Here is an 11,418-nt window from a genome sequence, read left to right on the forward strand (position 1 = left end):
GAAAAGTCCCAAATAAAGAATTCCTGGAGTGGCAAGTCTTTGTCAGGAATCTCCAACCCGAGCAGCCAATATTCCAATGGATAGAAAAGAGGAACAGCCAATATTCACACATATATAAGAGGTCATTTACACAGCATTGTTACTTTTGGCACATTGATTTTAAGATTATAATTATCTTTTTTGCAAATATTGCATGTCCCTGTACAACAACATTGACAAAAATACTCTGAGGGTGGAGCTTTTATGAATTTGCAAGGCGTAAAAATGTAAATTTAGATAACCAGTTCCTCTAAACTCCAGAAGAAAAAGAAATGCTCGTTAAAAGGAAATGGGGAGTCATTCCAACTTTGAGGAAGAAAAAAAAAGAAAACTTCTGATATGTCATCATTACAAAATGGTCCCATCTTGTGTTAAAGATGTCTTGGGCTTAAATAGGGCTCATTATTTGTAGTTTTCCCTCTTGAAATGAGCCAGGCAGTGTATGAAGGACAGCAACAACAGGACATCCATATTCTGCATACAAAAACAGATGAGGAGGAGGGGTGCGTAGATGTCACTCAATGCATTTTTGTATATAGCTACATCTTTAGGGAAAAGGGGAATAAATACATAATTCAGGGCAGCTAGTTTCGCTGAGAAAATACAAAAACAAAGTTCCTCAAAAAAGGCGACAGAACTGTTTTCAAGGCTTATTTTTTTCAGACAAAAAATAAAACTAAAAACGACTATAAGAAGAACAAACAAAGCAGAAACAACAAAAGCAAGAAAAATGCAGCCATGGTCATTTCAAATCTCAATCAAGCTTGACACAATCACTCAATAGGTAGTTTGCAAAGTACAAGAAGTTTTTCATGCAGATATTAATTTCCTCTTCAGGGGTTAAAAGGAAGTGGGGGTAGTCAGGGAGAACGTAGTAGTCATGCAGCTCTGGCATAGCGTCAGTGTAGGTATGCTTGGGGGGAGGGACTGAGCAGGTAGTGGGGGGAAGTGAGAAGGGGGTGCAACAGCAGCTGATAACAAAATATTACCTCAGTTTCTCAAAAGAGGTCATCAGTGCTATGTCCTTATTAGGGTCTCTCTCAGCTCGCTTCCCCTTCAGTGTCTCAATCCGAGGGAACTTTGCACTGGTCTTGTGGCGGTACAGCTTTTTGTGTGCAGGCCCAGGGTTAATAAAGTTGGGTTTATCAAACATGTTACAGCCCAGAGCTAGTTGGGGGAATAAGGGATGCGAGGGGTTGAATTTGGCCTGGTTTTTCCCTCCCTTTCCCCCCGCCTTTCTGCCTCTCCCAGCCCCTGTTAGCCCGGCTCCTTTCTTCTTCAGGTCGGCCTCTGTGCCTGCCAAGATTTTGAGGGTCTTTAGGTTTAGGCTATTGGCCTCGGGGGGCATACAGGCCTCAGACATAGGGTTCCACAGCGGCTCAATGGAGGCCATCATGAACCTCTGGACCTCAGCCATGCCAGAGACAATGTTGGACAGAATGTTGGAGGGCTCCTCAAATTCTCTCTGGTCGTCCCCTACCAGACTGTTGCTCTCTGACCAGCCCGTGCCAGACCAGTCCCCAGTGCTGCTACTGTCAGTCAGGCCTGTGCCACAACCACCTGCCTGGTTCTTTGCTGCTTTTCCCTCTAACATGGCCTTTATCTTTTTGGTGGAACGGGAGTTCTGTTTGGGGGCCTTGACCTTTTCTGACTTGGGAGCTCGGGGGGCCCGGACTTTCTTTGGCCCCTGTCCTGCAGCTGTTTGTTTGTAATTGCCTTTTCTCTTTGACTTTATGCTTTTTGCACCCGCCAGCATGTCACCAGTCTGTTCATCAAAGTCTGTATCAATCAATTCTTTTTTATCTAAACACAATCCTTCCTGACTGTTAAAATTGTGCAGTGGAAACTGGCTGTCTTCGACTGTGTACGTGCCTACTGTGTGCTCCTGTTGCTGCATAACATCACAGTTCCATTTTACCTCCCTACTACAGTCCAGAGTCATATCATTCACATCCTGGTATTCTCCAACATTCCCTGCCATCTTCATCTCACGCCCCACCACCTGAGGGGACAGGTTGGGGGTCTCAGGAGGGGAAAGCTCTGACAGTGATGAGTGTCTGAACTTGTCAGGGGTGAAGTTGGAGATATCTAGCAGGTCTGAGGACTCCCTGAGTGGGGTGAGGGCATCCACACTCTGCTGAATCACCACTTTGGGGCTGCAGTGAGCTAGGAAGCTGTCTCGGCCCTCCTCCTCACCCTCACGTTCACAAGACTTGAGGCTGAGGGAGCTGTAATTGCTGGAGGAGGCTGACAGAGAGCCCACTGAGTCATAGCTGATGAGCCTGCCATTGTCTGTACACAGGGACCCTCTTTGGTATTGCACCTGGCCCTCCACACAGGCAGACTGACACACTTGCAGATCTGCCCCGGGCTGCAGCCCAGCCTCGGTCAGGTAGCTCTTCTCATAAAGCAGCCTGTCAGCCTCAGGGCTCAGCTGGCTGTAGTTAGACACTGGCAGGCTGTCATTCAGGGGCAAGGCAGCAGGGAAGTTGTTGGGTAGGATGGGAGTCTCTGGGGTCTCAGACCCAAAGCTCTGGCTGTGACTGGTGCAGAGCTGTGGGTGCCACATCTGGGGGAAGCTGGGGCAGTTCTGGGGCGACTGCTGGAGCTCTGATTCTGAGGGAGGAGAGAGGACACAGCTCTGAGCGAGCTGCAGAGAAGAAAACTGTTTCTCCTCCAGGGACAGCCCCAGAGGATACTGCTGCCTAGAGGGCTGCTGGGGGAAATAAGAGATAGCTGCTCCAGCAGAGGAGTCTGTGGCATCTAACAGGGTCTGCAGGTAGCCCCCAGGGATGACAGGGACCCCAGCTTCCACCTCCTCTGTGGAGGCAGCTTTGTCGGGGGAGCAGGTGGAGGAAACAAAGGGGAATTTCTCCTCGGATGTGTGAGTGGTAGTGGTATTGTCAGTAAAATGGGGGCTGACTGTAGTTGAGCTAATGCCTGCCTCTCCTAACCCAGCAGTAGGGTCCTCAATCTGTGCCGTAGCGACACAGGCATCCGTTTCATTTGTCACGCTCCTCCCTTCCTCTCCTTCTGCCTTTTTCATTTTCTTGCTCCTCAGCCTGGCTTCGCTTTTGAATTTCCTTATCCTGACTGTTTTATTTCCTCCCAGTCTCCTCCCCTCCCTCTCCTCCCTCTCCTCCCTCTCCTGGGAGCGGCTCTTGGCTGTGACTGTGTGCGTGATGGAGTTTGAGTCTAATGTGACTGGGAGGCCTGGGGCTGCTATTATTCCTCCTACCATGGGGGTGGTCTCCTCTTTAGCGGCAACTCCCTGGCCCTGATCAGAGAGAGGGGAGCCCTGTGCCGTTGCTGATTGCTCCACAGTGTGAATCCTCTGAACCTTAAGCCTGTTTGCAATCTTGTATTTCCTTTTGGGATGACTAGAATTAAAGGGGCGATGATGGCGTCCGTTTAGATGAAAACTGCGTTGTCGTTTATCTCTGGCAGCCAGCTTAAGCTGCTCCTCTCTCTCTTTTTGCCTCTCCTGCCAGAAATCCTTCAGAGGAGCCAGTGTCTCATATTTGCTCACTGCGTCGGCGTTTAAGCTTACAGTGGCTTCCACTGGGTCCAACTTCCCCAGTTTCACTGACATGTGTCTCTCTCCTTTGAACCTGTTGATGATGATGTACTTGATGACCACGGGTGGTTCCTTGCGGCAGGATTTCCGACGTTTCTTAGGGCACCAGTCTACATCCTCCTCCTCTTTCTGACCAGAGGGAGCTTTCTCTTTTTTCTCTGCATTCCTCTCACTCTCAATGGAGTCAACATCATACAGGTAGTCATCACTGTATCGGACCTTCCTCTTAGAGCGCAAGCCGTAGTTGAGAGGGTTGGAGGGGCTGAGAAATCTCCTGGAATGGCCCTTCTTCAGCTTGCCCTCCTGCAGGGTGTCTGAGGAGGAGCCAGTGCAGGAGCTGTCATCACTGTATTCGCCTGACTCCTCAGTGGAGTTGAAATCCATTAGGTAGTTCACTTTAGGAGTGGACATGGGTGAACCTTGGGATCCATCAAGGGGACTCCCACCACTGCAGTCCCCAGCCTTTCCTTCCTGCCCCGCACCCAGGATGAGCTCATCAGTTTTAGGATGAAGCTCATCGGCACCCCTCCTCACAACCCCTCCTCCCTCTTCTTTCTTGGTACAGTTGGCCAGGACACTAGGGAAGAAGTTGAACTGGGTCTCCTCCTGGAGCACATTGGTCTTTTCCCTCATGTTGTCCTGGAAGGACTCGTAACGAATCTTCAGGGAACAAACATCGCTGCTCAAAGTAGAGTCATCGTCTTCATCATCAAAAAGGTTGTCAACATCTTCCTCAGAGAAAAGGTTGACTGACAGTTCGTTCTTAGAGCACAAGTCCAACAGTTCCATCTTGCTCTCGCTTATGAAGGACTCAAAGTAGCCCCAGTCCTGACCAGCATTAGCCAACAGAACCTCCTCGCCGCTCACCTTGTCCAGCAACAGCCCCTCGTATAAGTTCTTAGCTGTTGCATCATCCTCTGGATCATCACAGTCCACTGTCGTTTTGTCCCCGTCCGTTCTCTTCCCCTCACCTGGGGCTTTAGGCAGAGGGAAGCTAAGGAGCTGGTCAGACAGTAGCTGCTCTCCGTAATGACTCACTGCTTCCCCAGCGTGGCTGAGGCACTGGATGCTGATGTTGTTGATGTCAGAGAAATCCTCTCGGCCCACATCCCCTATCCTCACGTTTAGCCCAGTCTCTGAGTCAGGGTTTGTGTTGGGGTCATGCGGAGGATTGTGGATGGAGTTAGGGTCAGTAGCATCGCGGTTCTCGATGAAGCAGCCAAGGCAGGTGCGACTAGGCTGAAGAAGACACTCTTCTGTCAGGGCAGACACAGTGCCAGGCTCCATCATTGTAGCTGACAGAGGGAGGGCAATGGGCAGCGGAACCGGGGTCTTGTGGCCGTCTCCCGTCGGGCCCCAGGAGCTTGCAGCTGGCGTAGGAAGTGAGGTGGGAGTGGGAGTGGTCTGAAGGTGGGGGACTACAACTGGGGCCTCATGGGTGGGAGGGCAAGGGGCCACAGTCAGGCCCAGAGAGGGTTCAGTGCCAAGTGGCAGGGAGACGGTTGGTGGTGTTGGCGTGGTCCTGTGGTGCGCTGGGCAGGCCCTTTGTAAAGTCTCTGCAGCAGGAGGAGGTGAGGATGGAGGAAGAGCAGCCTCAACGAGTCCACGCAGCCTTAGATCACTGCTCTGCTCACATACTCCTGCAGGATTTACAAAAAAAAAAAAAAAAAAGAGTTCAGTTCTTTCAACTCTTTGAACTGTAAATAAGTCTAAAGTTAAATGAGGTTACTTTTTTGTTCTGTAGTTACACAGACATTTCTTCAGGGCTGGCAAAATGTAATTACTATCAATTAACCCTCTTGAGTTTAAAGTGTCCTTTTGTCTTTCACATTAATAACTCAAACTCTTGATTCAAAAAGAGTTATTAGCTATGTCAAGATGTAATGACAATTCTTTGCACATTTTTGACTGACTTAATGTTCAAATGTAAAGGTCAAGGAAAGTCTAAGAATAACACAGCCAAAAAAATATTTTATTAGGTTATTGTCTGGCATTTTTGCTTTATTTGGTGGTAATGGTGAAGAGAGAAAAGGAATAAAGGGCGGGGAGATTGTGTGCACAAAGGGCTCAGGCCGCACTTGAACCTGACCACTGTGACAAGGATTTACTGTTAATGGTACATGCTCTTCTGATTGAGTCACTGGGGTGCCCATAAAAAAAAAAAAAAAAAAAAAATGTTTTTCAGTATACAGCATATATACAGTAGGTCTTAGAATGGGGTCACCTGTCTGGGCAATCTCGGTTTAAGTACGCCTTTAAAAAAAATCTGTACACAACTCTTTGGCGAGTGAGTGGGAGAGAGTCACTCCAAATATTCAAAAGCCATAGTAAAAGTAACAGAATGAAACGGAACAAAATTGAAAGAAAAAACGGAAAGAACTCGTATACATGTTTGAGTAAAAGGCGAGTACAAAGTTGTCAAAACGAGGGCTTGTCAGGGCTTGCACAATAGTCATACCTCTCCAACAAAAATAACGCCTTTCTCATCGTGTTGCCTCCATGGATGATTGTTAAGCTGGTGAATAGTGTCATATCAAAAAACAACACCATCAACTCTTGTCTTATTAACATGTGAAGGTGGCCCTGATCCTGTTTGAGCCTGCTGTGGATTAGCATGATGTCAAAAAATTTTATGAGGTTACTAAATGCTTTCTAAATCATTTATACTTTTATGATAATTAGATAAAGCACCTGTCATTAACGGATGTGACAGTGACTAAGTCACAAGTGTAACACAGAGATGTTTTTCTTTACAGATCTAATACATATCAATTGGGAAGGCCCTGAACCGTGGTATAAAGTGTCGTCCTTCACAAACCAAAGAACATTACATGAAATTAAATCCAGTGCAGACACCTTACTCCTCCCTCCTTTTAGCATGTCATCTGTGTTGTTCTTAAGTAACAGGATAACACAAATTACCAAGACCAGCAGCAACAATGCCAGTAATGACTAAATTGAAAGTAGGTTTCGGTGATTTTCTACAGGTCGATTGTGACAATGTCTTAATCAGTTGAAGAGATCCATCTGATGAGTAACAATCAAAACCCACAGAAGCTGGCTTGCAGCAGCAGGCAGATAGCTTTGTTTGCTCTGCATAATTAGATGACAGCAGCAGAGGCAGGTACGTACACATGGGACACGACAGGCCCATATGTTGGAGACTGTATAACCAATATTATCTACACCTGCCTCCCTCCACACTCCCAAGCTGCTGCCTCACACATATTCTTTAAGAACATGCCAGAAAAAAAAAGAAAAAAAGAAAAAAGAAAAAGAAAAAGATACCACAACAATTAGTGCATTCATGAAGGTTAACTAGCACTGCCCCCCATTTTAGGATGGCAGCACCTGATCATTGTTGGGGTACTAATAACTGCCTGAGGGGAGGGCTGCTTAAACAGTGTGCGACAAGGCTGCATTGGTAGGCTAAATAAACCTTTGAATATGGATATGATTTGAGAGTGATTTAACGAGGTAATGAAATTTCTGAGTGCAGGTCCCTATGGGTCTGCGGCCTGCAGACACATCAGAGCAGCCAGAACGCCTACTAACAGCATACAACTGCGCTACTGTCATACTTAATGAAGAAAACCTCAGGAGAAATAAATGTCTTCTCTCCTTCTCTCCAACTCAGAAAAATGTTACAGCAGCAACTTCTCAGAGGCTGCAGAAGCGTCACAGCGAGGCGTTCACATGCCATCGGTTAACTTCAATCTGTGAGCCACTGACGGCCACAGAGCCAAAAGCATGTTATTGACACATGTTCTGTGGGGAGAGAGAGGCAGAGGAACAGATATCCCCTCAATTCAACAAGCATATTCCATTTAACTTTGCTTTCTGAGCCACATCCACCGAGGTGTGTTAACTTGTTTTTCAAATGCATGAAGAAATACTTAAAATCAAATTGGATTTATTTGGAAGTGCGCAAAAACTGTGCCACTGCTTCGGAATCCACCATATCGGCCTCCAACACAACGAGACAACATAAATATAAATAAATGATGACTTATCTTCATCTTTTATCTTATCTCTTTTATCAGTCCTATACAGAAGTAGAGCTATGGCAAGATGGAAATTTCAGAAAAGGAGAAATTAACTTTCTTTATCCTCCAGTGCTTGTATGAAAACCTAAGCTGTCACCTAATATTGTCAAAAGATTGTTCAAAATTGCTGTGAAACATTAAACTCATATTGAGAAACGTGGTTCCTTGGGGTTTATGATGGATTAACAATTTATCCTATCCAATGTGTGCGTGCATGTGCTTTCTGGTGTGTGTGTGTGTGTGTGTGTGTGTGTGTGTATGCCTGTGTGTGAATGTGTGTGTGCATGCATGGATGCATGCATGTGTGTGTGTGTGTGTCTGTGTGTGTGTGTGTGTGTGTGTGTGTGTCTGTGTGTATGAAAGGCGGAGTGATAGAGTGTGAGTATTGGCTTGGGGGTATAGTGTTATCGAGAGGCCATCTGTCTCCAGCTGGACCATTAGCTCTTCAGCTGTTCAGAATGTGCCACAGATCAGTCAGTCAGACAGGTACACACACGCACACAAACACACACACACGCACACACACACAGCATCTCACAGCAATGACGGATGCTGACAAATTGAGTTTGACATTAGAGGTCAAAGGGGAAAAGGCAGCCTCATATTCACTGATACAGTACGGGATAATGCTACTATTGCATCTGACCTGGCAACTTAGGCAGGATAAACATCCAAAATACTCAGTGCTGCCAACACTCAACATCCACTGAGGGAAAAAAAAAACCTCCTATGCTTCTAGACCACAAGCTGCGTGCATTCCGAGATCATCCAAACACAGTTGCAGATTTGTAATTGTGTTATCAGGAGGAGTGCTATTTGAATACGGGCTGAGGCTGGATGTGACACAGCTCATGCAATCTGGCATGGACATCCACCAGTGAGCATATGGAAGGACCCTGGCTGCTGGCAGGTGGTAGTGATCTTCTGATCCCCGGCCCTGCCAAGCCCAGCCATGCTAGACACAGCCTGACCACCGCCAAACTAGACCAGAGCAGACCAGAGCAGACCAGTTAGCACTCCGAGCTTCGCCGACTCTACTCGATCTCGGAGCCTCGTCCACCTGAGGTAAAGCCCGAGTCGTGCCCGTGCCAGGCAGCTCCGCGGGGAAACAAGCCCACGCCGAGGGACATGAACATGGACATGAGGAGGGAGACGAGCTGGCGGCCGTGGCCCTGTCTATTAGTGTGTCAGATGCCAAACATGCACACACAGGTGCACGTGCATGCACAGTCACACGCTCACACACCCCGTACATGCACAGTCTTTCTCCCTGTCAGACAGAAATAAGAGTAATTATCCAAACACTTCTACATGAGAACTGGCTGCCATTGCAATTAATATAGATCAGATTCATATTTCATTACCATTCTGTGTAGCTAAGGGGATGAAATGGCTCAAATATCACAATATGTAGTATAATCTAAAAGAAAACAGCTGACTTGGCCTTTTCCTCCTTTTAATGGCTGTTTGAAACCTCTGCTCCTTCCCATCCCCCTTCCAATTCCTTCTTCCTCCCTTTTTTTTTTTTGCTCACTATCTCCTTCCCCTCCCTGCTTCCCTACTCCTTATCCCTGTTATATGGAGGCTTTTACATTTGTAAAGTGCCGAGCTAGCCGTTCTGCAGCTCAGCCACCCGGGGCGTTCGCTCATCCAGCTGGTAGGCCAGCTACAGAAGCCGCTCGCTACCTACTGCTCCATCTTCACTATATGCCATTTTGTGAATGGTGGGGGGAAATCAATCCAGCCAGTACAGGATGTTCATAATAAGTGGTGAGTAACTGCAGCATGATTCATGGCCATCCTCCTCAGAGAGCTGCCCTATTCCTGCTCAATGGAGCCGCTTTCACCCTTCCCTCTCTCTTTTTTCCTACTCTCTCCAACTCTCTGTCCGTCTCTCTCTCTCCCTCTCTCTCTCCCTCTCTCTCTCTCCGTCTCTCTACTTTTCTCAGTACCTCTCAAGGCACAGGCTAGCACTGGGGATAATCTGTATGATTCTGACAGTGGGGGCCAGTCAGCCCCCACTTAGCAAGATCGGGGCTGAAATACAAAGATAAACCTCATCTAAGGACCACTGGTGCTGGGCACAGAGAGCGTCTGGGGCTGATGCAGACCATAGGGGGCAGCAGGCAGAGGCTGACTGAAGAAAATGCACATCATCACTGGAGGGCCAGTGACAGTCACAGGGGGTGCACAGGCTGGGCTGTAAGTGACACTGCAAATATATGTGAATGTTTCACATGAATAATAAAAGTCTGTTTGATGTCACCTGTAAACCATCTAAATGTCATTCATAAATTATGTGTATCACGGTTTGTCTTACTGAGGGTGGAAAAAAAAGAAGGTGCCAAGAAAAAAAAAAAAAAAAAAAAAACACTCATGCCCTAAAAAACAGTACAGGGTAAACACCGACCTATTTTGACAATACTGCTGAATATGAGTGGAGGTGAGAAAATTAACAGCTGTACTTTCTTTGACTGCAAGAGCAAGGGCAGATGTCATATTTCTGAGTTGCGGAGCAGTGGCAAAAGAGGATTAACAATAGTTTAAAAAGCTTTATTTAATGTTTCTTCTTCACATTTCCACTTATCTTGTCAGAGAGCTTAAAACTGAGAAAAAGGAAAAAAAAAAAAAAGATTCCAGAAAGCCAGTATCAAGGTATTTGGTATTAGTAATTGTCTTTTTAAAATTTTCAAGGCTTTGTGAAACTTGTCCTCACTAGGCTTTCATTTATTCTAATAAGTGTTGACTAAGTCTTGCAAAAATTTAGATTTTTTTTTTTCAATGACAAAGTATGTCTGACCATTCAAAGCAAATGTTGAAAGAAGTAAAGGGAAGAACTGAAGTTAAAGTTTTTCATGTGTAAGTTTCCACTGAAAATAAATCACATCCAGTGGCTGTAATATTTGAGAAGCACAAAGATGAGGAGAGTGTCAAGTGTTTTCACCTGTGCTCTCCGCTGCATTTGCATTCTCCGGTTCTGAAGTCTTCACGGTCAGTGTGAGACTGCTGTCTGTTAACACATCCATCAATACGGTTCAATGCTGCACCTCCTACGCATCATTTTGACTGTCCCACCTGTTGCAAGAGAGAGGCAGAGACAAAAGGGGAAGAAAGAGACAGACAGACAGACAGACAAAAGGGAAGACAAAGAAGGAGAGGCACAGAGAGAGAGAGAGAGAGAGAGAGAGGTGAGGATGAGGGGAATCGTTAACAGGTGACTGCCATGTTTCTAATGCAGAATAACAACAGCAGCACAGTAGATTTTATCAGAACAAACACAGTGACACAAGATATAGACACAAACACAAAGTCAGAGTAATTCAAGAAAGCTCAAAATATGATAGAGACATCAAAGAGGCCCCTGGGGCGGCAAACAATCACTCATTCCTACTCTAATTGTATCACAGATTCTCGTCTAAGATTAATTTCAACTCTGCCAACCAAGAAAATACACAAAGAATCACAGCTGAGATCGCTATGGCAACTGTATGCCACACTATCCTATTTTAAGCTTCATTTAACATTTATAGCAGAGTTGTTAACCTATGGGAACCTTACATAGGCGGCTCTGAGCATATTTGTTTATTGTAATTAGCTGACTCCCTCCCTTCTGACTGTGTGCCTCGGCAGCAAGAAAACCAACTTGGCTCAAAGAGGAGAGATTAAAGAGACGTGACTGAGGCGGTGACAGCAAACTGTGAACATTGACAATACTTTTTACTGTAGCAAGTGATGGTGAAAGTGGGGGTGGGGATG

General features: G+C 46.3%; 1 protein-coding gene across 1 annotated transcript; it reads right to left on the minus strand.

Annotated features, from left to right (window-relative positions):
• Nucleotides 1–410: 410 nt before the first annotated feature.
• On the minus strand, nt 411–10,688 carry nexmifb (neurite extension and migration factor b). Its single transcript, XM_030062817.1, has 2 exons — nt 10,607–10,688; nt 411–5,256 (listed from the first exon to the last, which is right to left on the minus strand). The coding sequence occupies exons 1-2, from the start codon at nt 10,686–10,688 to the stop codon at nt 1,025–1,027; spliced, it is 4,314 nt and encodes a 1,437-aa protein (XP_029918677.1). The 3' UTR covers nt 411–1,024.
• Nucleotides 10,689–11,418: the final 730 nt, after the last annotated feature.

Source organism: Myripristis murdjan, chromosome 10 (assembly GCF_902150065.1).
Source record: "Myripristis murdjan chromosome 10, fMyrMur1.1, whole genome shotgun sequence".
Classification (NCBI taxonomy): domain Eukaryota; kingdom Metazoa; phylum Chordata; class Actinopteri; order Holocentriformes; family Holocentridae; genus Myripristis; species Myripristis murdjan.